Source organism: Ursus maritimus, unplaced genomic scaffold (genome assembly GCF_017311325.1).
Source record: "Ursus maritimus isolate PB19 unplaced genomic scaffold, ASM1731132v1 scaffold_27, whole genome shotgun sequence".
Lineage (NCBI taxonomy): Eukaryota > Metazoa > Chordata > Mammalia > Carnivora > Ursidae > Ursus > Ursus maritimus.
In genome coordinates, this window is record NW_024425230.1 from 37,966,260 (window position 1) to 37,993,742 (window position 27,483).

Sequence of the window (27,483 nt, forward strand, 5' to 3'; positions counted from 1 at the left end):
TCTCAGGCAAACCAGGTTGTATAGACATCCATCCTATTCACTGAACACTTGCTGTGTTACCAGCCTTTATGCTGCTTGCTGGAGAGACAGAGATTAAATAATATTTGGTCTGTTCAATCTACTGGGGAGGCAAACATGAAAGCAAATACAATCCTGTTACGAATGCCATAATGGGGGCATAATGGAAGCATTAAGTCTCCCTCGGGATTCAGTGGAGGCTTTCCAGAGGAGGGAAAGCTGAATCCGAGGTTCCAAATGATGATGAGTTCACCACGCGGACTAAAGCATTCTAGTGCGTACAGAGGCACAGAGGCATAAAAAAACACTGTCTCACATGGGGTTATGGCAACGTGTTCCTTAATGGGATGGTAGGAGCACGATAGCCTTTATTATCATTTTTAAACCACAAATTTGCTATGCATTCTCTTCAACGTATGAGTTAGTTACATGCTTACAGATGGATGGGCACCTGGCTGGGAAGAAGCTAAGAGTGGATCATGGAAGAGCAGCAAACGGCATGTTAAACACAGGGGAAAGAGCATAGTTTGGGAAGCAACTGCAAGAACTGACATGAATGGAATAGAGTGGATGGAGACGAGACAGGAAGAACAAGACAGGAGGGCCACTTCACCGAGGACTTTGAAAACCATGAGACTTTGGACCTTTGTCTTCCATGCGTTAAACAGGGAAGTGACGACCAGATTAGCCTTTTGGAAAGGTAACTTTGGTAGTGGGGTGGAAGGTAAGGAGGAGGTAAAAGCTGTGGCAGGAAGTTCTGGTGGGAAGTTAGAAATGTGAAGATCTAAACTATAGCCACAGTTATGGGGCCAGGGGTGGGGGGAGAATTTACAAGATTTTTGCTATAGAAGTGAGAATGTGGATTATCATTCAGGAATTCTATTCTGATGGAGAGTTTTGACTCCATCACTGATTAGCTCTTTGGTCTCTACCAAGTCACTTAACTTTACTGACCTTTAGTTTCCTCATACATGAAATGGGGCTGAAGATTTAAAAACAAAAAATACTCCCCAGATAGTTTTGAGAATCAGTGACTGTGAAAGTGCTTTTTTGCTGTTGTTTTCAGTTAATATGCATGGAGCACTTAACTTCCCCCTTCAGGGGCTATGGTCATGTTATGGAATTCAGAGAGAATTCGAATCAGTGCCATCTAGGAACGTGCAGGTGTGCAGACGTGGTAAATGCAGGGGACCTCAGGAACTGCCCACTCAGACGTTGCCACAGGGAGTGGAGAACCTTCCTGAGGGCACAGCTTTCTGCTGATCCCTTCTGCTCTCTTACTGCCTAGTGGTGAATGGTCTCAGGTCTGCCACCCACATTCTGGGCAGAGTCTGTATTATTTCGCTAATTACCATTGGCCTTGCTGGGCAGAATCTCTGATGCCAGATCCCCTCTAGCACTTGACCAGACTGTGAGTCAAGACCCAGTCCAGTCCCCATGATTTTACCTGCCAAAAAATACTGCCTAATGCTGCATAGGGGGCTGTTGATGAGGCTGAGTGAGCTGGAAAGGGAAGCTGGACATCATGATTGGCACAATTGGTATACTTTGAAATACCTTTTATACCTATGAAATCTTGAGGCAAGAGGGCAAGACCCACTCAGAGAGGGCAGTTTCCCATCCAGAGAGCCTCAAGCCCATCCTGGGCCTGGAGGGCAAACATTGGGTTTAGAAATGCCATCTGCAGTTAGCAGTTCATTTTGAAAAGGTAAATGGTACACATCCCAGCTGGGCCTCAGGAAACTATATTTACAGTTTCAGGCCCCTCTCTAGAAACCACAATCCAGTATGACTAGGCAGAGTTTCTCAGCTAAGCCAGAGTCACCTGGACCACCAGTTTAAAATGTAGATTACATACATACATACATAAAGTGTAGATGCCCCCCCCCCTTTTTTTTAAGTAGTCTCCACCCCAGCATGGAGCCCAACATGGGGCTTGAACACAAGACCCTGAGATCATGACATGAGCTGAGATCAGAAGTCAGTTGCTTAACTGACTGAGCCACCCAGGCACCCCAAAATATAGATTCCTGAGCCCAACTCCAGACCTTGAATCACAGTCTTTTGATACAGGACTCTGCATTTTAGCACACTCAACAAATAATTTTTATGCTAGAGTAGTAATAGCTTTAACTAGCTTAAGAGGCGCACACGGAACTATGTGCTGACCCCTAGGTCCAGGGTCCTCCCAGGAACACAGCATATTCTGTGCTCTTGCTGAAAGGATGGATTTGCAAAAACGTTGCCTCCTTATGCAAGATGCTTCTATTTTGGTTCCTGTCATTGCAGAAAAAAATCAGATTCAAAACAGAATTCAGTTACTTATTAAAAGCTGGGTGACCTATATCAAGTTTCTTAAATTCCTTAATGATTTCTCAAGTTAAAACATGGGTAATACCTACCTTGCAGAAAAGAAACACATAGAATATGCCCAAGGAACTGCCTGGCACATAGTAGATACTCACTAAGTCCTAGATATTATTGTCAGCACAGTCTAATACTGCTAGAATGCCTTCTCGAGCCTGCAACAATATTTTCTCCTCTGGATGGCAGCAACAGCTTGCTGAGATGCCTTTAGACCAACAGGAAGAAAAGAATTTTAGAGTAGGAAAGGTTCTATGATTTAGTAACTCAAAATTTCATTTAAGAGATGACGAAACAGGGACTTAGCAAAAGCTAGCTAGTGACAATACTATTAGAACCTCAAGACCCCAGTAAATTCTGTTAAAAAAAAAAAAAAGAATTTTACCCATGGTTTGATTTGGGTACAAAAGTTTATCTGAGCATAAAATCGAGCTCTTGAGAATGGCTGCTGAAAGAAGTTTATTGTTTTATACTTTGTATTTAAGACAGTACAACTTTTCACTTTTCTTAATATTCATCAAACAATTTCAAAGTGAAGATAGATTTTGAAAGGCAGACAGACTCAACAAGCATGGCATGAGCCCTGCCGCTGACCCTAGGTCTAGGCTGGCTACTCACCCTCTCTAAATCCATTTCCTTATCTACGAAATGAAAATTGTACCTACTTTGCAAGGGATGTCGTGAGGAATATATATACGTAATACACCTGGCACTGCCTGGAACACAGTAGGCTCTCGGAAGCATTATTACTAGCTAACATTTACTGAGTGCTAGCCAGATTTCCAAGGACTTGACCTGAACTATCTCATTTTATCATTACAAATAACCTTGTGAGGCAGATATTGTTCTCCATCCTCATTTTTCCAGAACATTAAATAGCTAATAAGTGGTAGATATGATGGAGTTCACACTCCACTGGTCTGACACCAGTCTGTGGGCCTAACCACTCTCCTAACCCTGCCTCTATTTGCAAATGTTTTTATCCTTGATCGGGGAATTTAATGTGTTAGGCTTTGGTGCTCAAGGACAAAGCAGTGGGAGCCATGCTAATTGAGTGCCTATTAACATGTAGGCGCCATACTACACAATGTCTTCTAAAAAGATCTTCTCATTTCACTTACTACTTAATCACAGTCTGTATTAGCTCTAAGAATTCATAAAGTCTTCTAGAACCCTACAGAGAGAAGCTGCTTTATTTTGTAGTATAATAGTACAGTTCTTGTTTTCTAGGGTCCTTTATTGTAACTTTTATTCCAGAAGATATATTATCACATTGTTACTTACAGAAGAAACATTAATGAGATGCTAAGTTGTCAGATGATAAAAAAAGATGTGTTACCTTTGCTTAGGAACTTTTATATTAAAATGTTAACAATGGATAAACATTAACTTACATAAGAAGGTAAAATATTGTTTCCATAGAGAGGCATTTTTTTGTGCAGGCTGCTTTTTAAAAGTTTGATTGGGGGGGGGGTGCCTGGGTGGCTCAGTCAGTTAAGTGTCTGCCTTCAGCTCAGGTCATGATCCCAGGGTCCTGGGATTAAGACCCATGTCTGGCTCGCTTCTCCCTTGCTCCCTGCCCCTCCCCCTCCTACTCAAGCTCTCTCTCTCAAATAAATAAAAATCTTAAAAAACAGAACAAGTTCTAAAAAAAAAAAAAAAAACTGTATATAACTTTTTCATAGGACCTTTGTTCGGTAGGTAGCAAGCTACAGAATACACATGTCAGCATCTTTGTTGGGCAGTTCCAGAATCCCCACTCTGTGTCTGATCCCTATAATCCAGTGTGGCAGGTATCTGACACAGACCGGGTCTGGCAGTAAGGAAACAGCCTTCATTTTCGGTCTTGGGTCTCAGCATAATTTGCTATACGATGCTGTAGTCAAATGTATCCTGGGCAGCTTTAAAGAATGGTATTCTAAGAACTGGTATTACTGTGAAAAACGAAGTGTTTCGTTTCTCTTTTGCTTTTTCACACAGCCATGGTTTCTGGGGGTAAAATTGAGGTAATTCACTCTAGTGGGTCAGGTGGAAGAGGCATTCTAAGTGGAGGGAAGAGTATATATAAACACCTAGAGGTTTGAGACCTCATAGGGTATTGGGCGCCCTTTGAGAGAGCCAGACCTGCTCTTGCCTGTGGACCTTGGACTTTAGCTTGTAGGCAGTAGGGGGCTTTTTTTCTTTCTTTTCTTTTTTCTTTTCTTTTCTTTTCTTTTCTTTTCTTTTCTTTTCTTTCTTTCTTTCTCTCTCTCTCTCTCTCTCTCTCTCTATCTATCTTTCTTTCTTTGCTCTATCCATTTGACAGAGACAGAACACAAGCAGAGCAGAGGGAGCAGCAGGGAGAGGGAGAGGGAGAAGAAGACTACCCGCTGATCAGAGAGCCCAATGATGTGAGGCTCAATCCCAGGACTCTGGTATCATGACCTGAGCCGAAGGTAGATGCTTAACCGACTGAGGCACCCAGGTGCCCCCAGTAGGGAGCTATGAAAGAAGGAGCAGGGCTTAGAGCATGAATATAATTGCTTTTAATTATTTTTAAATCATACAATAATATTTGAATACATTCTTACATAAATTCAAATACTAAATCTAAAGCCAAGGGTCTTCACCACCCTTCCACCTTCCAGTTTCTCCTCAGAGGTAACTGCTATTCCATTTGGTGTATGTACATACATGCATAAGAGATATATCTAGGGTTATTTTGCACGTGTGTTTTAAAACAAATATTATCCTACTGAAAGAACAATTTGAAGGATAGAGCTTGGGTTTGGGCAATTCTGAGAACCAGCTGGCCCTCTGTTTACTTTGCCTGGTATTCACAGAGTATTTTGTGAACATTCCAGTTTTTAAGTGGGATTCCCACACAGGGATTGGTGCTGTGGGAACCGTATGGAAGACCCCAACCATGACAGCTGCAAACCCTCACAGCCATATCCACCAGGCCTGCCTGGACCATGGCCTGCCCTGGGTCAAAAGCTTGCTCCCTGCAGTTGTGCAATTACAGGACAGCTGGAATTCACAGAGAATTAAATGTTCCTTGTCCGGATTAGGGAATGGATAACGTGCCTGCCATGTGTTACAGGACAACTGAAGATCCAAACGTGACCATGGGATCCTTTTCTCAGGGAAAGAAAACATTCATTCCTTTGGGTTTGATCTTTTACATTATAATAAAAGTTCACATGCAACAAAAAACCTACATAATGAAATCAACAGTCAAATTAAAAATTACTACCAAACTAACAGAATAAGGACTTCTAATATATTTAGGCATATCCATAGCTTAAATCTCATTAGGGCTGTTTCTAAAGCGAGGTCCGGGGGTGTGGGAAATAAGGAATCCACTGTTAGGTATATGTGTGGATAGATTTATTTATTCTCTCATTAATTCATCGAATATACGTTTAGTACCTACTATGAGTCAAATCATGTGCTAAGACACTGGTTGATTACTCTTCCTTTTGCCCTAAATTAAAGCTCATAGCCCACCTGGGGAGACATACATAATGAGTATCCATAATGGTCTTCACATACAACCAGTGATTTGGCAATTATTCCATGCATTGAACTATTACAAAGTTTTGAGGAAAAAGCCTCAGGTTAAAAGTCTTCTGTAGAAACATGCCCTATACACGGACCTGGTGCTTATAATAAAAGATCACTTCCTATTACTGACTGAAAATTCTGAAAGAAGTGATGGGGTGGGGAGCCGGGGGCTAAACCGTGATTGTGCTCTTGGGGAATGCCTCTGGGATTTGTCGAAGTTCTAGACTGGGACCCAACGTTCATGAGCAGCAAGGCAGAGCATGAGCAGCAAGGCAGAGTTCATGACTAAGGATGCAATTTACTCAGATTCTCCCCTGACCTCAATCCCATAAACAGTTGCCGGGGTAAGGGCACAAACCAAAGGCTTTAAACAAGGTATAAGCATTCCCTAAAACAGATTAGGGAGAGGCACTTTCAACAGGACCTTGTTGCAAGATCACAAAAAGACTTCAAACAAGATTTACACGTTATCCAACCGTATTATACATTCTTTCAGCAAACTGCAAATGCCTGAGTAACCTCTGCCACATTCTGCTGAAGAATGTTTATAAATAAACTAATATTCTCTATTCCTTTAAGGGAAAGTGATGCAGGAGCTGGAGGCCTGGTGGGAGCTGTTCTCAGAAATCCCTCAGGATGTCTACCCAAGTCTGGAAAGTGTTGTGAGGGATGTTACAGGGGAGGACTACGGAGGAGGTCTTTGGTTATGCCAAGAGGAAAAAAAAATCTTGCCAAGCAAAGACAGTATATAAATTTCTGTTCACCAAAGACTGTAGCCCAAAGGGGTCCCCCAAAGCTTTACGTGGTGGAGAGAAAACGGTCCGCACCTGCTTCCTCCAGGAGGGCGCGAACTGAAGGCAGAGGCAGGTCCCAAGGATTCAGGCGCCCCTTCTGCCACTCGCACAATCTCTCCCTCGGTTCCCGATCTAATGGGTGACCTAGAGCTGACCCAGAGGCAACTCGGACCTCTTCCCCGCACCCGCCGCCACCTCCAAGGCGGTCGCCGATTCCCAACTGGCAAGATGTCCTTAAAGCGCCGGGAGTCTCTCACCTTGGTCTCCATCTCGTCCTGTCGTCATGGTGACCGCCGGAGCCACGCAGCCCCGCCCCTTCCTCATAACGTGGCCCCGCCTCCTCCGAACCCGGAAGCGAGAGGCTCGCGCCCACTGCGCGGACCGTTCGGGAAGGGGGAGCGCGGCGGCCCAGGCTCGCCCCGCCGCGCGCCCCGCCCCTCGGAGGCCGGCCCTCCAGCTCGCCCCCACAGCCCGCTGCGCCTGCGGGTACTGAGCGCTCCGGCTGCCGGCGGTGACCCGGGCCCAGCCGCGTCCACGGCCCGCGTCCCTACTGGACGGAAGAGCCGCCTTGGGGAGGAGGGAAAGGGACGTGGGGGAGGCCACGGCAGGTGAGGGGTGGGCGAGGCCCTGGGAAGCGGGGTGTGGGTGTGTGATGTGTATAGGCTTGCAAGTGGGTGTGTATGTAGTGTGCGCGGCTGCCTCCGTCGTTGTGACTTTGTTAGTGTGGCCCCTAGTGGGCTGGTCCATGTGACTATGCACGTGATCGCACGTCCCTCTGTGTATGTGTGTGTGTGTGTGTCTGTCTGTCTGAGGTCGAGTTCGAGTTCGTGGGATGGTCGGTGTACCTGTGACCCTGCCCTTTTAAGGCTTTCACGGTGGGACTGGGAGAGGGTGGGGTCTGTGTTTGGATCATCTGGGGTGGGGGTGGAGGGGGGCTCTTGACCAGAGCGTACTGCTGTAATCCGGCCCTGGGGATACACTGCTGCATCCCAGGAATATGTTTTTCAACTTTTAAGAGCTTCAGCAGAAAGAAGCTAGTTATTTTGGAGATTGCACCTCAGCCTGAAAGTGACAAATGTCTTTGTCATTGCCAGGTGTGAGCCTTGTGGATGAGGGATGAGGAAAGTAGCAGGACTAGAGTATTTGCTTTTCCTCTTCTGGCTTTCCTGGGGAGTTATAAATTCTGCATTTATGCTGCTGCTTTGTCTTCTCGTACAATGTTCCAGCTCTTGTTAGCAGAAAGACTCAAGAGACTAAGGAGAAACTTAATAGCTGTGTGCAAATTTCCAAGAGCTTTTATCCCAAGACAGCACAAGATGAGGTGTCACAGAAGAAATGTCAAGTAGGCAGCTTTGCCTCCCATGAGGTTTAGACAATAGTGGAATAAGTTCCAGAAGAAAAGAGGGATACATCTTCCCCTGAAGAGATCTGAAAAAAGGATAGCTATCTACTGGTGTGGTGAGTTATGGAGACTTGCAGTAAAAAAAACCAGTTGCATCACCTAGAGACTCTCAGGTTCTAATATTTACTTATTTCTGGTATTAATAATCACAGATTGTCCGTATGTGGATCAAATACAGATTGAGATAAAGGATCCAAAAACCTCTGACTAGTTAAGCTGGTTATGTGACTTACACATTTTTAAAGATGATTTTGTTGATTGTCAGGTTCTGTCGAAACCCTGAGGGATAAGTGCATGTAATTCTTGGTGCACACTCACAATTGGCAATTTTATTGTCCAGCACCTCAAGGGCCAGAGAGGACTGGGTGTCGAAAGCACTCCCCGAGGAGGGCGTTTCTTTAGGCAAGATTAAGGCTGATCTCTGCAGCCGTTTTCCCACCAGCAAGAACAGGTGCTTTTGTTTTTGTGAAGAATTGAATTGTGAGAGATCAAGTCAGTGTTGAGCTCATGATCCTCATTTTTTTCTTATTTAATACTGACCAGTTTGGTCACAATCTCAGTTAACCTTTTTTTGCCACATACAGAATGTTCCTCTTGTGACTTGGAAAAGTATACCCCTTTAGTGAATGAAAGAGCTAGGAGAACAAACTTCCTTTTCATACAACTCACAGCTGCTTTCCCTTTGCAGCAGTAAGCTTTTTTTTTTCTTTTTTAAACTTAGACGTCAGTTGGTCATATGCAACATTTGGTGTCTTTCTTACCTTCCATGTGCTGCCAAGCTAGCACAAGTGTTAAAATCACTTGCCCTACAAAAATTCAGTCACAGTTGGGTGGAATCTCTCCATCCAGTGAGATTAGTTGTAATATGTTACAATACTGAGTTGGTTGCGAGTGATACCCAGGACTGTGGTAAGGAGCCTCTTTCTACTTACTGCTGCGGGAAGAGGTGGATGACCGTGAATGCTCGTGCCTGTGTATGATCTGCGTGTGATCTGTGCGATAGTTTGGTTTGTACCTTGTAGCCGATTCCCAAAATGAATAATTTATCCCAAGTTTGGCAAATTGAGACGCTAACTGTCTGGCTTTAAGGCGCATAGGTGTTTTATAAACCTACCGAGTAGGTTCAAATGGCTTAGTTTTTTTTAACATGTTAATATTTGTTAAGAGAAAATAGATATGCAAAGAATGATTTTCTTTATTCCAATATGAATTATACCTACATCTGTGCACACTGATTTCAGCATAAGACTGGCTAATGGTATTCTTGGTGCTCTTTAGAGCAACTTATGATTTTAACAGACTTCTCTAAAATTACCATCCTAGCCTTGAGAGAACAGACCATTATTACAATGTCAGGGTTGTAAATCAAGTTTACTAATGGATGTCTACATTTACCATCTCCTTGAGGTTTTGTGTAGTAATCCCCGCAAGGTTAGAGGTAACTGTTAAGACTGTTGAGTTCCCTGTACTCCTAAGACAGCAGAGTGGGGGGCCAAAAGGGACGAGTTTCATTGGGTTTAGAGCCCCAGCTCCTGGCCAGTCCAGAGAAGCCCCCTGCCCCCTTAAAATGACAGTTCAGAGTCAGCCCAGGAGTTAAGTCTTATGGTCTTGAACACATCCTAGCCCTGTTAGGAAATCCAGGCTTACCCTGGGGGTAGAGGACAGGATGAACAGTAAGTATTTGAATCCTTCCAAACCAGTGGGTGGAAGTTCCTCATTTGGCAATGAGAATCTGCAACAGGGAACTATAATTTCAGGTTCCTATTATGACATAACACAGATGCCTGAGCAAAGAGGGGCAGCCTTTCAATTGAAGATGCCCAGCCAGTCCAAAGCTCTTAGAGGCCTGGGTCAGAAGGGACTCTGGGATTGCCTGATCCAGTCTTCCTAGGACATAGTCATCCATTTCGTCAATGGATAATACCTGCTGTGTGCCAAGCACTGTTCTAGGTTTTGGAGATACAGTGGTGAAACAGTCATAGATGAGAAAATAAGCCCAGAGAGGGTCAGTGACTTTTCCAAGGTCACAGAGCTATGAAAGCTAGAAATCACTAAGCTCACAACAAAAGACCACATATTTTTTCTAAAGGCACATATTTTGTTGCCAGATATAGTGCCTTCAAGCCTATTCTGGTATTTTATCATAGATCTTTTAGAGGAGGTTTTATCACTTTTAACCACACCAAGGTGAGCAGCAAATTTTCCTGTATTTTGCATTAAGACCTGCATGTGAAGTTCTGAAGTTATGTTCCACTAGAGCTAGATTTGGGGCATTTTGTGAAGTGATCAGGAGACCCGCTCATGTTACCCGCCTTTCCCGAGTGTGGACTGTTCCCTGTGATTCTCCATCTTTGTTAAAGTGGATTCCTAAGATATTGCCAACACATAGGTATTCCTAAGATACTGTCGACAGAGTTTGCAACCATTTAACTAGGACGGGCAGTCTGATGTCAGAAAAGACTCCCCTGCCTCTGGGTCTAGCTCTGTAATAGCCATAGGATCTCTGGTAAGTCATTTAAATTTCCTGGACTGGATTCTTCATCTGGTGGAACTAAGGGAGTTAGAGTCATTATCTCTCAGGGCCCCTTCCTGCTCTATGACTATAGGATTTCACCAAATTGTTTTCTGTGGCTTAAGTATCTCCTGAGAAGTAAAATAGTCCATTGCCTTGGTTTTACCATTTAACGTATTGTTGGTATAGCTAGACCAGACTCTGCATTTAGTTCTGATGTAAACATGAATTCTTGACATGAAACATCACATGCTTTTATTTCAGGCTTAACCTCCATTTCAGCTAATCATGGGAGAGATTAAAGTCTCTCCTGATTATAACTGGTTTAGAAGTACAGTTCCCCTTAAAAAGGTATGTATGGTTTTACTACACCTCTTATTTGCAAAATCTTGTATTGTTTTTGTTTATGACTGAGATGTTATGCCTTAGTATTTGAGATTAAAGGTTATTGCCAAGTGTCATGACTGTGGGTTGCAGAGCATAAAGTTCACCTCTTTGTCAAGTGCAATCAACTTTTGAGACTCACTCAAGAGTAAAAGTGGGTATAACTATACTCATTATTTTATAATTGCTTTTATATATTTAAGCAAGCAGGAATATGTGTACTCTGGGTAGTGGAAAGCTTGCAGTAACAGCCACTTATAGTAAGTACAATCAGATTCTGTTACAAAGCCTTTTCCTGTTCCTCAGATTTAAGATTTACATTGGGTCACACAGATCCTCTGTTTACAGTCGTAGTCATCTTCAGGAAACCTTATTTGCCTGGGATGTCCAAAAACCCTAAGCAGTTATGTTGAAGTTTGCTGACTCTGAGTCCCTAATTAACCCCAAATGTTTGGGGATCACACTAGACAAAGGCTAGTTAAGCCACAGAGCAAAATCTTTGCTGATCCCTTTGCAGAAGTATGAGAGTACAATGATCTGAAAATCTTCTATGTCTCTGTTATAATCCTTTTGTCAGGGTAGACATCTGTAGAAGTACCATGCAGGTTTGAATTAATGACAGAACTGTTCTCCATATAGAATTTGGCATACAGTTCTCCTCCAAGTGTAAACAGAATATCTGCTGTATAACCGACAGTGTTGGAGGAAGTCCCCAGATACCTTATTGAAGTCTTCCGACAGTTTAAGAAAGTGGGTAGTGATGCCCATTTCACAGATGAGAAAACCGAGGTTCAGAGAGGTTAACATGTTAAAGGTCACATAGCCTGGTAGAGTCTGGATTATAATCAAATTAATCTGGCTTCAAAGCCAGATGCACTTGACTGCTTATGAAAAGGAGCCTCCCTTCCTTCTTGTTCCCTGGGAAACACTGCCCATGCTAAAATATAATTGGTTCCTGGGATTCCTCTACTTTGTCCCGTCCCCTCAAGTAACCCATGTGAGCTCCTCTGGATGGACTCACTTTCTCAGCAAGCTGATCACCAGACCCAAAACAACCCAAACTTATCGAAATATACTTAGAAGTAGTTATAGCAAGTAGTTTCATTGATGTAATTTTCTCCAGCTGTCAGGTCAGTCTGGTCCACGAGTCGTGATTAAGTTTGCTTGAAATTTCGTGGTGCTAGATTTTAAATTATCAAAGAGATACTGTGTCTTCTAAAATTATCAAATAAAATTCTGACAAATTTGCCATTCAGGGAACTCTGGGAACATTGAAGTGATAAACTTACTCCAAATGGATTGAAATAATTTCCTAGAAAATTTTAGAGATCTGAATATCTTATCTCATGTGAATGTTATTACTACAAGATTGGGATTTATTGTGGGCACTATGAAAGACCATTAAGAGATTTTTACCACAATCATAGCAAAAAGAAACAAAAAAACAAAACCTCAAAAAACAATGAAAAGCAAAATTGTAAGTGGCAAAATACAAAGGGCAAAATCACGAATATGAAATATTGTCATCGTCTGAGATCTGGGGAAGTCCAAAAGAGAATTGTTAGGGTCCTCTGGACTTTACCTTGCCCCGTTTGTCCGCTCTCACTGATGCCTGTGATCCCAGTCAGCGTTGCCATCCGCAGTGACACCATGGGCCCACAGCGCTGCCAGTTAGGAGCTCTCAGAAAATAGAACCTGGAGGCCTTGAATTTTTTAATGTAAAAGTAGGATAGATATTGATTTGCATTGGCAAAAGTTCAGGCAGTTAATGCACTTTTCCAAATCCCACCAAAAAGTCAGCCAAAGAAAACAGAAACAGTCATGCAGTGAATAATACTAATATCTGACACTCTCTCAACATAAAATACCTGCCAAACTCAGCGCCGAGCGCTTGGCTCGTCTCAGCTCATTTAATGCTCGTCCTTTTTCCCTGTTGGGTTAAGAACCACTAATTCAAGAAGGTTTCTGAGGCCCTTCCTGCTCCCTACCCTCTTTTCCCAAGAAAGCCAGTTTTTTCCTGTGTCCGCTCCGTGCACCTGACTGGTTTGAAACATTCTTCCAGGACAGGGACACCTACAGCTGCAGCGTCCGTCCTCTCTAGCAAGAGTCTCCCCCTCAGAGGTGTGGTCTGGATCAGGTTCCAGAAGCATCTCCTGAGTGGTACTGTCTCCCCCTAGTTTGTCCTGTGCGCCTGGAGTCTTTTCTCCCCTCTGGACAGCACTGGAGGCTGACTCTGCAGATTGCCTCCTACACACACGCAAAGCCAGAAGTTTGGGGAAGAAATAAATGCCACGCACGGGGTTTACTGTTTAATGGTAAACAGAACAGGCTTCATGTAATCACAGATGGGAAAGAAAATTTAAAAACTGATTTAAAAAAAAAGCAGCTCTTTGGAAGAGTCTGAAGCCATTCTGTGTAATATGTTAGCACTGAAGAGGGAAAAAGAGACCAAAGCAGTTTATTAAACATGCTAGTCTGGTGTGATCCCCAGGGTACCTTGTAAGAACCAAGGCAGTGGCATTAAAATTGTCAGAGAAATTATAGTGTAAAGTAACGATATAAAACCAAATCCGTAAGGTTTTCCGTTTTTTTCTTACACCTTTCCCTCCAGATTATCGTGGATGATGATGATAGTAAAATATGGTCGCTGTATGATGCAGGCCCCAGAAATATCAGGTGTCCTCTGATATTTCTTCCCCCTGTCAGTGGAACTGCAGATGTATTTTTCCGGCAGATTTTGGCTTTGACTGGATGGGGTTACCGGGTTATAGCTGTAAGTATTATTGGCTCAGTATTACGGTTCGAGTCCACATATCGTGGGGTTTTTTGTAGGTGTGTGCTTCTGTTTCTGATTATAGTAATGGGCATGGGGGGGTTGCTTTTTTTTTTTTTTTAAATTGAAGGAAGATACTGTTTTCCCTTTTTTAAATGTGAAATGAAACCTTTTGAAGGAAGGCGGTACAGCACAGGGACATACAGAGAAGCAGAGGGGACAGACCTCTGTGGAGAGCTCGTGCCCAGCTTTTATGTTCATTCTCTAAAGTCTGAACGGTAGGAAGCATCGGCTTGTTTATAGGTGAGGAAATGGAGGTCCAGGCCATTTGGGTGATCATGGCAGGTCATGGCCACTAGGCAGTGGACGGAGAACCGGCTTGAGTTTTCTGACTCCATTTCCCCTCCTAGTTCATTGCACCGCTGCATCCGGGGGAGCTGCACGTGCACTATTACCCAGCAGAGGGGTCTGCTAAGTTCAGGTGACTGAACGCTTCCTTTAATTAAGTCTTCAACAGTTGAGATGAGATTTATTAATTAGACTGCGCATACCCTCAGCATTTGCTTAAGAAGTTTTTTGTTTCTAATTGTTATTTAATTACCGAGTTTGGACCAAATCTAGTTTCCCGTTGATGATTCTCGAATCTCCTCTGCGAGAACAGTGTAGGTGAGGAAGGCAGTGTTGTCTGTGACTAGTTTTGTGGCATGCCTCGACTGTGTAACAGTGGAGCCTGGTCTCCTAACTTCCCAGGAAGGAGAGACTCTTGGGCTTTGAGCTGGCAGTTGTTTCTGGGAGCTGGAATAGTAACACCTAAACAGGTCTCCCTGTGGGAGTATTGCTGTTACTATTTTATTTACTCTCCGAAGGAGAGAAAACTCGGACCAGATCTCTTCTCTTGGAAGGTAACTGTTCTTTTACTGTCTGAAGGAGCAGTCTCTTCTCTTGGAAGGTAACTGAAAATTCTCTTGGGTTTACCACCAACTAGGGTCACACAAAACAAATCCCAGTTCTTTCTCCGGACAGCCCTTCTGGAGGAAACGAGTTATGATCAGCACCGCCTGCTGCCTTCCTCCAAGGTCTTTTCTTCTCTGGCAAAATTCTCCGCATTCTTTAATCATTCCTCATATGGTGTGTTTTGAGTCTCTGCAACATAATCCTCCCTTGTTCTGGGTTTTCATAAATTCCTCTTGGTGAACAGCATTTCAGGAGGGCAAGATGGCCGCAACCCAGTCCTCTGCGGCCGAGACACCGTAGTACCTTTCCTGGCGGCCGCTGTCAAGCAGCCGGGGGCGGGGAGACTGAGTGGCCACGGCGCCTCCCACTTTAGAGCACTGTCTGAAGTTGGCTGTGTGTTTATTGCTCTAGACTGACAGGTCATGATCGCTTTGCCTTCTGGATAGATATTTCTTCTTGCCCTCAAGCTTCTTGATGTGGGATTTCCTTATTTCATTAGCTAGATAATGAATAAAGAAAAGGCCAGGCGCGCCTGGCTGGCTCAGTCGGTGGAGCGTGTGACTCTTGATCTCGGGGTTGTGGGTTGAGCCCCACGTTGGGTGTAGAGATTACTTAAAAATAAAATCTTTAAAAAAAATAAAATAGAAAAGGCCAGTGGTGTCTTCAAAGTTACTTTGTCTTTATGCGTCTAACTCCAGGGGATTTTAAAACTAATTAGGTACTTGTTAGTATCTCACAGTTAAAAGGCACGGGTCGTTTTCTCATTTAAGTTTTTATTGAGATAACTGTAGATTCACATGTTGTCAGAAATAGTACAGAGATACCCCTTTTATACTTTGCCCAGTTTGTCCCAGTGGTAACATTCGATAAAACTACAGTAGGATATCATAGCCAGGGGATTAATACAATACACTGATCTTATTCAGATTTCCAGTTTTTCTTGTACTCAGTCGTGTTGTGTGTATGTGTGTATCTGTGTGTTAAGTTGTGTACAACTTCATCACCTGTCTAGGGCATAGATATCTTTAAATTAAAGGCTTCATAAAAATATCTTCTTGGGGCGCTTGGGCGGCTCAGTCGGTTAAGCATCTGCCTTTGGCTCAGGTCATGGATTCCAGGGTCCGGGGATCGAGCCCCACGTCAGGCTCCTTGCTCGGCGGGGAGCCTGCTTCTCCCTCTGCCTGCTGCTTCCCCCTGCTTGTGCCCTCTGTCAAATAAATAAATTTTTAAAAATCTTAAATAAGAAAAATAAAAAATAAAATAAAAAAATATATCATCTTCTTTCTTTTCTGTCATCTGACTGAAATTCTCAAATTTTCTGCCAGGGAGAGGCTGTTCTCCATCCTGTCAGAATAGTGGAATCTTATCCACAAATGAAATTTTTAAAAGTAACATAATTACATCAAATCTAAAATTATCCTATTATATACATGGCAGTATCTATTCCAGTGAGTTGTTAACGACAAAAATCAATCTAAGTGCTTAAAACAACTAGCCTGTCAGGCAGCTTTTCCTTATTAAAAAGAGGAGAATTCTTAGGGACAAGCTGGAATCCCCTCAGAAGGAGTTTGTGACTTGTGGTTCTTTTTCTCCTCAGCAGCAGCAATCATAGGCTACGTAGGGTCAAGCACCATGCTTTCTTGGTCACAAATAAAAGTACAAGAAATCAGATAGAATGACTAAGCCAGTTAAAAATGAGGAACAATTTTATTGAATACTCCCTTCAAGCCATGCTGCCAAAAAGATAGGGAATTCTCCCTAGACAGAATTTTCTTTTGCGTTCTCCTGAGCTATAATTTAGAATTAAGTTGGGTTTAAGGGCAAACAGTATTTCTTTACTTGAAAGGATTCTGCCCTATTCCTCCATGAACCTCAGAGTTTCTTAGCTATTTGGAGAAGAAATAGATGTGAATTGGAATTGTTATTCACATAATATCACTGGTGTGCTATTCTTTTTTTAAATTGGTCTGTTAGGTAAAATGTGAATTTTAAAGTTTAGAAGAAGGTGAGAGCTTATTTTCACATCGTTTGAATAAGGAGCAGAGCTTGAGAAATAAGAAATGCTATTATGGGAGTCCTAAATTTTTCATATATATTGTTATTCATTAATAATTGTTATTATTTCAGTTGCAGTATCCAGTTTATTGGGACCATCTTGAATTCTGTGATGGATTCAGAAAACTTTTAGACCATTTACAACTGGATAAAGTGAGTCCCCTAAAAGTAATTATTTACATGTGATTTTAATGCAACATTTACATTGTAAAGGCCGGTGCTTTCTTTTGTATTTTTAAATGATAGTTCTTTTGAGATATAATTCACACACCATACAATTTACCCTTTTAAAGTGTGTGAGTGTGGTTTTTAATATAGTCACAGACAGGTGCAACCATGTCCACAGTCAATTTTAGGACATTGTTTTTTTTCACCCCAAAAAGAAACTCCGTACTCATTAACAGTCCCTCCTCACCCTTCCTCCCACTGGCCCTGGCAGCTTAATCTACTTTCTGCCTGTGTAAATGTCCTCCTTCTGGGTAGTTGATATAAATGGAATCATGCCATATTCGTCTTTTCCGACTTCTTCAACTTAGCATAACGTTTGCATGGGTCATCCAAGTAGCAGCTTGTGTCAGTACTTCGCGTTCCTCCCTGTGGCCAGATAACACCCCGTCGCATAGCTGTACCACATTTTATTTATCCATGTGTCAGCTGATGCACGTTTGGGTTGTTGCCATTGTTTGGCTGTTAGAAATACCACTGCTCCGAACATCCGTGTACAAGTTTGTGTGTGGACGTATGTTTTCGGTTCTCTTGAGTATGTACCTAAGAGTAGAATTACCAAATCATAGTTTCCTTAAACATAAATTACTAAGTGGTTTCATTTTCTGGTGCGATCTGTGGATATGTTTTTTAACTCGTATTTGTATACACAGATTGTTTTCCTGACATGACGTATAAATTGTATTTAAATACAGTATTTCCTAAGTGTCGAACTGCTGTGGACAGTTCGTCTAATGACTAGTGGTGGCGTTATAGTCTGTGGTTGGTGATAACTAAAGCAACTGGGTTTTTTGGTCTTTATGTTCAGGATTGATTACTGTTTTAGTATCCTTCTTGTGTGTGTTTGCAATTAGGTTCATCTTTTTGGGGCTTCCTTGGGCGGCTTTTTGGCCCAGAAATTTGCTGAATATACACACAAATCTCCCAGAGTCCATTCCCTCATCCTGTGTAATTCCTTCAGTGACACCTCTATCTTCAACCAGACCTGGACTGCAAACAGGTGAGAACGTATAAACGTTTGGCCAAAATTCTTAGGATTTTTGTTCAGTGGAATTTTTAAAATGTTGACTTTTGGGTTTTTTTGTTGCACTACGGAGCGGGGGGGAAGAGGTTATACCTAGCTCTGTCACTGAAACTACCCCTGCTTTTAAACTTACAACCAGAGGCCCCTGGGTGGTGCAGTCCGTTGAGCTTCCAGCTCTTGGTCTTGGCTCCGGTCGTGATCTCAGGGTTGTGAGCTGGAGCCCCGCGTCGGGCTCTGCGCTCAGCGAGGAGTCTGCTTGAGATTCCTTCTCCCTCCCCCTCTGCCCCTCCCACTCGTTTTCTCTCTCTCAAATAAATAAATCTTTAAAAAAATTTTTTAAATAAAATTAGAAACAATCAACTTTGCAGAAGAAAAGAATGGAATGAACTCCGAGTCCAGCTATTTCTGTTACTCTGAATTAGTTTAGCTTTGTTAAATGTACATTCGTGTGCTCTTAGAGTTTCTCTGCAGTGCCTGTGTAACTAATACAGAGTTCTGCTTGTTCCACGTAGTGTTTCGTGTAAACAGTGCTATAGACTGACTGACACAGTGTCTTCAGGCATTTGGCTTCCCCCAGTTTTTCATCATGTTCTACTGGAAATCTTTGTACAAATTACTTTTTTTCCTTCCCTTTCTGGGTTATTTCCTTGAGATGTGTTTCCAAAAATAGAGGGACTAGAACATTTAGTCTGTCAGCAGACGTTTTGCACATCATGACACGTTAAGAGTAGTCAGCTTCCAGAAGATGGAAATGGAACGCTTGTGGGGCAACCAGTGGGGTGCTTGTTTCCTTTGAATCCTTTCATTGAAGATACCATTCTAAGAAGTTTGAGCAGTATCTAGTAGTACCTCAAAGCAGATTTAATGTTTCTTTCATTGCTAGCAAGGCTAGGCTCTACCCTAAAAAAGGGGGGGGGGCCCAGTGAGTAAACGTATCTGTATGATTAGGTTGATTTCCGCAGAATGCTATAGGTAAACATTGGTTTCTTGATTTTCACATCTCTTTAAAATTGTAGGGGCAGCTGGCTGGCTCGTTTGGTAGACTGTGTGACTCTTGATCTCTCGGTCATGAGTCTGAGCCCCACGTTGGGTATATAGCTTACTTAAAAAAAAATTGTTCTCTGTTCTTTTTAAAAGCTTTTCCTGATGTTATCTCAGTAGTTTGCTCAGCATTTGTGCAACAGTTTCTTACATACGTTAGCTGCAAACAGTTCATGTCCAGACAAGGCACTAAAGCTCATTGATTATTTTTGATGATTTTAATGTTTTTTTAACTGTCCGAAGCCAAGACTGCCCCTGCTGTTTGTGCTCCTGCGCGTGAGCTGCGTTTTCTCGGGTATCAGAGCGTCTGTGCGCCACACATCGAGGCGCTCACAGAGGGGGGCTAGGCAGCATCGCCTTGAGACCATAAGGAAGCTGTGGGGGCGGGGTGGAGGAGGTTACAAAAGATGGCCGGCTGTCCTTGTGAGGGAAGCTCAACTTCCAACAAGCCATTCCGTGGAGAACACGCATCAGAAGGCAGTCTGCTCCTTTCATAAGTCATTTTCAGCATAGGTGTAGGGAAAATAGTGTTTATCCTGTATAATGGCTCTCAACATTTGTAGTTAATGGAATAAATACCAACCAAAACTCATGTATAGAAATTCATAGCTTGAATTGCCTTGAATTAGCTCAGTTGAATCTACTAGTAGCAAACTTTGGGAGGTACAATAACTCTTTCATTTTGCTATTTTGAAATATCAATCAAAAGGTGATATAGGGGCGCCTGGGTGGCTCAGTCGTTAAGCGTCTGCCTTCGGCTCAGGGCGTGATCCCAGGGTCCTGGGATCGAGCCCCGCATCAGGCTCCATGCTCCACTGGGAGCCTGCTTCTTCCTCTCCTTGTGTTCCCTCTCTCGCTGGCTGTCTCTCTGTCAAATAAATAAATAAAATCTTTAAAAAAAACAAAAGGTGATATAAACCTGAAAGCTGAGATATTAAGTTTTCAGTTTTGAGTTTTTTTAAGATTTATTTACTTATATTAGCACGATGGAGGAGGGGCAGAGGGAGAATCTCCAGCAGACTCCCTGCTGAGCAGGGAGCCCAAGGCGGGGCTGGATCCCACAACCCTAAGATCGTGACCTGAGCCGAAATCATGAGTTAACCACTTAACTGACTGAGCCACACAGATGCCCCAGGTTTTCAGTTTTCTGAAGGAAACAGTTTAGCCATTGGAAATAAGGCCAATTAGTTAAAAAAAAAAAAAAAATCCTCAGAATTGTCAAAATGTCTACCTTGGTAAAGGTATTTGAAATACTGCTTATAGGGGCGCCTGGGTGGCTCAGTTGTTAAGCGTCTGCCTTCGGCTGAGGGCGTGATCCCGGGGTTCTGGGATCGAGCCCCACATCAAGCCCCGCATCGGGCTCCCTGCTCCACTGGGAGCCTGCTTCTTCCTCTCCCACTCCCTCTGCTTGTGTTCCCTGTCTCGCTGGCTGTCTCTCTCTCTCTGTCAAATAAATAAATAAAATCTTTATAAAAAAAAAAGAAATACTGCTTATAATTATTCTACATCCTCAAAATTTTAGTCAAACTATAACTCTTTGGGAGCTTGGGAAAATATTTATAAAAACAAGATGCTTCAAAACCAGCTCTTTGAAAGAAGAGACTAGGTCTTTTTTTTTCTTTGGATCCTAAGTACCTAGCTAATACAAAGCTTCAGTATCTAATGAATATTCTCTATTTTTGCGTCGTCTTGCAGATTTAAATTATCAGGTCTTTGTTTTACAGCTTTTGGCTGATGCCATCATTTATGCTCAAAAAAATCGTTCTTGGAAACTTTTCATCTGGCCCAGTGGACCCTATGATGGCTGATGCTATTGATTTCATGGTGGACAGGGTAAGGATCATGGCATTAGAATGGGGACACCTTGTGCTAAGAATTTTCATGTCTCCTCGGTTCCTGACGATGCACCGGTCTCATTGAGTATGTATTAGAGATGTCTGTTAAGCAGTCCTCCATGTTCCTGACGATGCGCCGGTCTCATTGAGTATGTATTAGAGATGTCTGTTAAGCAGTCCTCCATATTTACTTTAATACACGCAACAGATGTCACTGCTGGTAAGTAATTCATCACAATCACTTGCGGGGAGCTTTTAAAAATAGAGATCCCAGGGGCACTGGCTGGTTCAGCTGGTATGACGTGCGACTCTTGATCTTGGGGTCATGAGTTTGAGCCCCACGTTGGGCACGGAGCCTGTTGAAAACAAAAAAGAAATACAGATTCCAAGGCCTCGCCAGCCCATTGAACTGGAATCACTGGGCATTGGGCCTGGGTATTTGTATTTTTACTCTAGTCCCCCTCCTTCTCCTCCCCGAGGAGAGTCTGAAGTAGCAGGTCTGCAGACTTGCATTTAGGGGCTGTGGGGCTAGATGGTTTTTTCTGAGGTCTCTTCAGAGTGTTCACCTGGCGCTCAGGGGCTTTGGGAAGTGGCTTGCTGCCCACAGGCACTTGGTTGAAGAGGCAGTTCAGGTGGAAGGCTCCTGAACGCCCCAGCGTAGAACAGCGCCACCAGCTGGGAGGCCCCGTGCATGGTCTCTCGGATAGACTGTTTCCTCTCTAGTGACCTGGCTCACCACATATATTGCCGCCTTTATAAGCACAGATATTATCTGTGGATTTAATGTAAATGTGAGGAACAAAATTAAATCAAGAACTTTGCGTGTGTTTCTTTCTGCAGCTGGAAAGCTTGGGTCAGAGTGAACTGGCTTCAAGGCTTACCCTGAATTGTCAAAATTCTTACGTGGAACCTCATAAGATTCGGGACATCCCTGTCACCATTATGGATGTAAGCTTCCTTTTAAGTAAAATAGATGTTTTACCTTTTTAAATGTATATTTCAAGAGCTTCCTCATAATTATTTTATAATTTTTCAGTGCGCCTCTTCAAATGCTGCCTTGTTTTTTGTTTTTTGTTTTTTTAACAACCCCTCTGCCCCCCACCAGCTTTTTCAAGTCTAAAACAATCAGTTTATTGCTTATCCCATATTTTCCCCGGTAGGAATAACACCACTAAAATCAGAATAAACGTAAACAAACATGGTAGTCCTTACCCATTTTGATGTGTTTTTGCTATTGTCTTCACCAAATGTTCCACTTCAGCTATTACGCATCTGTGCAGCAAAGCACAGTTGCCTCACGGGGGCAAAGAATCAAGAATTCCATGAAGTCTAATTAGCACAAAAGCTTGCTGCTTATATTTTTGAGTTGTGGTAAAATATACATAACAAAATTTACCATTTGAACCATATTTAAGTGTACGGTCTAGTGGCATTAAGTACATTTACAGTGTTGTGAAACTGTCACCACCATCCATTTCCAGAACTTTCCATCATCCCAAAGTGAAACTCTGTACCCACTAAACACTAGCTCTCCAGTCCCTCCTCCTCCCAGACCCTGGTAACAACATTACACCTTCTGTCTCTGTGTATTTGACTGTTCTACGTACCTCGCGTAAGTGGAATCACGTAGTGTTTGTACTTCTGTGTCTTCACAGTTGTTCATGTTGTAGTATGTGTTAGAGGCTGAATCATATTCTGGTGTAGGATATACCGCATTTTATTTATCCAGTCATCTGTTGATGGGCATTTGGGTTATGCCCCCTTTGACTATTACGAATCATGCTGCTCCGAGTATTGGTGTACAAATACCCGAGCGCCTGCTTTCGCTTCTGGGTCTATACCTAGAAGTGAAATTGCTGAGCCATGTGGTGAGTCTGTGTTTAACTTCTTGAGGAACCGTGATACCATCTTCCACAGTGGCTGTACCATTTTACATTCCACCAGCAATTCCCAAGGGTTCTAGTTGTTCCGTATCCTCCCCAACGCTTGTTATTTCCTGTTTTTTGATAATGGCCATTCTAATGGATGCAAAGTGGTATTTCCTTGTGGTTTGGGCTTATTTTTTAAATCTTATAACTGTTTTGCCTCATAAATGGATGTATTGCTAAAATCGACATATTTTTAAGAATTGATTTTTGTCAGGAAATTATCCATTACAAGCATGTAAATAATAACTTCTCATTCCCCACTGTAATCTCTGCATTCCGACATTTACCATGACAAGAGCGTTTCAGTACTCTTGGTGAAATATTTGGTCCTCACGGTGCATTTGCGCTCCTTGGCCATCTTTCAAAGCTGAGCTCACCACTTGGGTACATGGTCACTGAAAACTTGTGTATACGTTTTAGCACACTGGAGATGCTTTTCGTGTGTGTGTGCGCTTCATTTAAAAAATTACTTTCTGAAAACTTGTTTGCGTGTGTGTGAACGTTAAGTTGATGTGGGCATTAAAAGATGCCTAAAAATCATATATTTCAAACTGCTAACAGTGGCTCCCCCAGGAAGGGATCTGGACTTTTTCTTATACTCTTAAAACTTTGGGGGGGGGGTTCACTGAGCATATACTACTTATGTAGCTGTTTTTAAGTAATAATAACATTTAAAAGTTCTCTTGGGGTTTCAGTGATCTTTTTGAAATTAATTGGCATTCACCATTAATTTAGTTAGCTATGTTTGAGGAGAAAAAATTCATGATAGAATTTTCCCCCCGGTGAATGCAAGAGACATTTGGCAATAAAATCTGTAGCTTATGTCGGAGTTACAAGTCACCAGGGATGAGCAGGAGAAGGCCCGGGCTGGCCAGGGTTCAGCGGTGTCTCTTCACAAGAAAGAAATGCTTTGGGAGGCACTTTCCACAATGTGCAAAGAACATATTAAAATACCGGTAGGCTTCAGCTTTATGGTGTGTTTTTTTTAAGGTATTTGACCAGAGTGCACTTTCAACCGAAGCTAAAGAAGAAATGTACAAACTGTATCCTAATGCCCGGAGGGCTCACCTTAAAACGGGAGGCAATTTCCCCTACCTGTGCAGAAGCGCCGAGGTGAATCTCTACGTACAGGTGAGTCCCGGCTTGGAGGCCAGAGCACCTTGAACCCAAAGTGTACGGTTTTTGAAACATAAAGCTGCTTTTGTTGTTGTTGTTGTGTTTGATGGTGGAATAAGAGAACTACAGAGTTCTCTGTAGGCATGAGGCATTCGCTTGAAAAAGGTAGTTGACGTTAATAATTTATAGCAGAATTCAAGCGGGTATATTAGAGACAGTCGGGTGACTCTCTGCCTCCCATCTCTTCTAAGAACAGCAGGCCCGCATCCACACATACGAAGTAGCCGTGTCCCATGGTGCGACCTTGCCTCCTGGAGACAGTGAATTCAGTCAGAGCAGGACACCTTCATGAAGACACTTGCTGATCCATTTTTAATGCGTTAAAAAAACACACGCTGGGGCGGGCGCCTGGCTGGCTTAGAAGAGCGTGCGACTCCCGACCTCAGCGTTGTGAGTTTGAGCCCCACATGGGGGGTAGAGATTAGTTAAATAAATGAAACTTAAAAAAAACAACCACACACATAAAAACTAACAAAAACTGCCACTTCATCCTCTACCCAAATGGATATTAAAATAGCAATGAGAAATTATTGCTTTGGCAGTTTGGCAAGAAGTATCAAGAACTTTAGAAACCAGTCGCGTCCTTTGGCCCCATCATCCACTTGCGGCAGTGGATCCTAAGGAGAGGACCCTAAATTCGTAAAAGCTTGATGCCAGGAGACCCCCGCCATGGTCTTACTGAGAGCAGCAGAGGACGGGAAGGACCGGCGTCGCAGCAGCAAAGCGGGAGGGTGAACACCTACTCACAGAGCAGCGCGCCACCAGTTAAGATGTTGATGAAGGGTCTGTAGGAACTTGGAGACACCGTCACACAGGACATAGGGAGCAAAGATCCCAGATTGCGGTTTTCCAGAATTTTGCACTTTGACTTTCCTGTGTTTTCCAATTTTTTCTCTCATTAGTGTGTGTTACTCCGTCATTTTAGAAGTGTAAACCGTTGCTGTGCTGTCATGGCGCTTAAAGTAACGATCCTGTGTTTCTGCAGATCCACTTGCTGCAGTTCCACGGAACCAAATACGCGGCCATTGACCCGTCGATGGTCAGCGCTGAGGAGCTGGAGGTGCAGAAGGGCGGCCTCAGCATCAGTCAGGAGGAGCAATAGCTGTGGCGTCGCCTGTTGATGACGAGAGGTCCAGAGAGTTCTTGTACAATCAGCGGCGTTCAGTCGTCGGGTTCACCGGCCATCACTGTGTTTGGAAGTAGGACTGATTGTCATCTTTGTGACAGGCGGCAGCTCTTCTAAGCCAGTGTAACCGTTCCCTCTTCGGTTTTTTTTTTAGCTTTCGAATTTGAGGAAGTACTTTTGAAGACTCCCATTTTAAGAATTGTGAAAATTTTGCTACAAAAGTCTTCTCACACCACTGTGTTCTTAAGTGAATGTTGATTTCTGAGGTTTGGGATTTTGTGTTGGTTGTTTTTTTTTTTTTCCTTTTCTTTCCTCCTTTCTTTTTATGTTATTTGCTGTAAATGCCGCACATCCAGCTTGTGTATCAGAAGGACGCTGGTTATTTTATGCTTTCGTGGTTGGTTAGAACCGTTACCAAGTGCCAAGGCTGTCCGTCACCCCACCGTTTGCCCTCCTGCAAAATCAACGACTTCTGATTTCCGGTTAAGCAGATCATTTTCCGTTCTGTTGTCTTTCTAGCCATTACAGTCATTTGGAATAAAAATTCAATTTCAGTGAGTGGCTTTGGTGATTACTGTAGCTGCCCAGCTGGGCTCATGGACGCAGGACCCCGTGAGAAGCCGGTGCTGTGACACTAGGTGCGTTACTTCGTGTCACTAAAGTGCCGCTTGCTCTTCGTAAAGTCACAGTAGCTCGTACTGAGCTTCAGTACGTGCCAGGTACTTTTCACACCTTCTTGTCTCCCCTCAGTGGAAACGTCTCTTAAATCTTTTAAACTGTAAATTCCTCCTTATTTTTTTCTTGGCATTAATTTGTTGAAGAAATAGGCTCATTTGCTCTGTGGACTTCCCCACAGTCTGGATTTGGCCGATTACAGCCTCACGGTGTCCTTTAACTCGTTTCTATGCCCCTGGTATTTCCCATAAACTGCTAGTTACATCCAGAGGGTCAGGCAGGCTCACATGCAGTCCTTTGGACGAGAACACTTCATAGGCGGAGCTGTGGGCTTCCCACTGTCACCTCGGGAGGCACGGAACATCTGGCTGTCCCTGGGTCATGGTGAAGGTGGCTGGGTGGGGTCGGGCTTGGCCAGATGCCGTCACTGGGGAATCCCACGATGGTTTGGCTGCCACTGCTGATCGCTGCACAGATGCACTGTGGTGTTAGAGGACGCAGAGCAGTGACGAGAACTCTAATTTTTATCACTCCACTTATTAACTAGAGTTGTCTGATTTTTTTTTTTTTTTGAATCTTCCCCTCATCAACTATTTGGTTTCTCTGAGGTACAGTTTAGACCAGAAAATCAGCATGAGTGCTCCTTTCCCTTTAAGTTCTCAGAACATCGAGTTAGCCATAATATTTCCGATTTCATCCCCACCACAACTCTGATTACGCTGGTTTTACAGGTGAGCTCGTGGAGACTGGGAGCAGCCAAGGGGGGGAGGGCAGAGCTGGGATGCCACCTTGGGTCCAACCATCCCTAAAAGCAGTGATCTTCCACATGGGCCAGCGGCTGCTCTGACTACCTTGTGACTCGAGAACAGTCGGGGGTTATAGAAACACCTGGTAAGCCAGGAAGGCAGGGCTTCATGTTTTAACTGTTAGCATCTGAGGCTACTTCCCAACCAATAGGGAGCCCCTGTGGACGGGGCCGGGCTGCACAGGGTCAGCAGCCCCTTCCTCATCTGGTCCAGCAATGGACCGTGGGACTGCACTCCGCTTTCGTTTCAAATTCTGATAGCTTTAACTACTCCCTGGCTCTCCACCCTGATGACTGCCATTTCCAGCCCCAGATGATTTGGAGCTGGCCTTGAATACCTAACAGGCCTATCAGGGCGGCCTTCTACGGGCACACCCACGTCCCCACTGCCCAAACCTGCCCCTTCTCTCCTAAACCATCATCTCTGTCCCCAGTATCACTGTTCCAGATTCCCCAGCTAGAAACTCAGCCATCTTGGGCTCCACCCCCATCCCCACGTCTCAGGCCGGAGCAGATACTGAGATGAAACTTCAAGAGCAAGGTGGTTATTTAGGCTCAAGGGACAGAGGTTGTGGAAGGAAGCAGATTGGGCACGGGAGAAGCTGAGCTGTGATGCAGGCCTGACAAGCACCAGTGGACCGTGTAGGGCTCTGGAGCTAGGCGTGCCCATTGGAATAGTCTCATCGGAGGCTGAAGGAACGGGGCCCTCCTGCCCCACCAGCTCATCCCTCCTCCTCTTTCCATGCTTCCTGGGTTCCACCATTCCCCAGACAGATACATGTCCACACCACTGTGCCATCGCACAGACCGTGCTTTTTGCTTGGAATGTGCTTTCCCTACTTCTGT

At 43.6% G+C, this 27,483-nt stretch overlaps 1 protein-coding gene across 1 annotated transcript; it reads left to right on the forward strand.

The window, feature by feature from the left end:
* The first annotated feature begins 7,087 nt into the window (after nucleotides 1-7,087).
* SPG21 (SPG21 abhydrolase domain containing, maspardin) lies at nucleotides 7,088-25,711 on the forward strand. Its single transcript, XM_008708590.2, has 9 exons — nucleotides 7,088-7,330; nucleotides 10,901-10,987; nucleotides 13,632-13,793; nucleotides 16,875-16,955; nucleotides 17,882-18,027; nucleotides 20,817-20,925; nucleotides 21,768-21,875; nucleotides 23,846-23,986; nucleotides 25,017-25,711. The coding sequence occupies exons 2-9, from the start codon at nucleotides 10,925-10,927 to the stop codon at nucleotides 25,131-25,133; spliced, it is 927 nt and encodes a 308-aa protein (XP_008706812.1). The 5' UTR covers nucleotides 7,088-7,330; nucleotides 10,901-10,924; the 3' UTR covers nucleotides 25,134-25,711.
* The last annotated feature ends 1,772 nt before the right edge of the window (nucleotides 25,712-27,483 follow it).

Coding starts and splice junctions, on each gene's coding strand:
- SPG21 (XM_008708590.2), top strand. CDS start 10,925: ATGGGAGAGATTAAAGTCTCTCCTGATTATAACTGGTTTAGAAGTACA. Junction 13,794..16,874: donor GGGGTTACCGGGTTATAGCT/GTAAGTATTATT, acceptor TTATTATTTCAG/TTGCAGTATCCAGTTTATTG. Junction 21,876..23,845: donor TCCCTGTCACCATTATGGAT/GTAAGCTTCCTT, acceptor GTTTTTTTTAAG/GTATTTGACCAGAGTGCACT.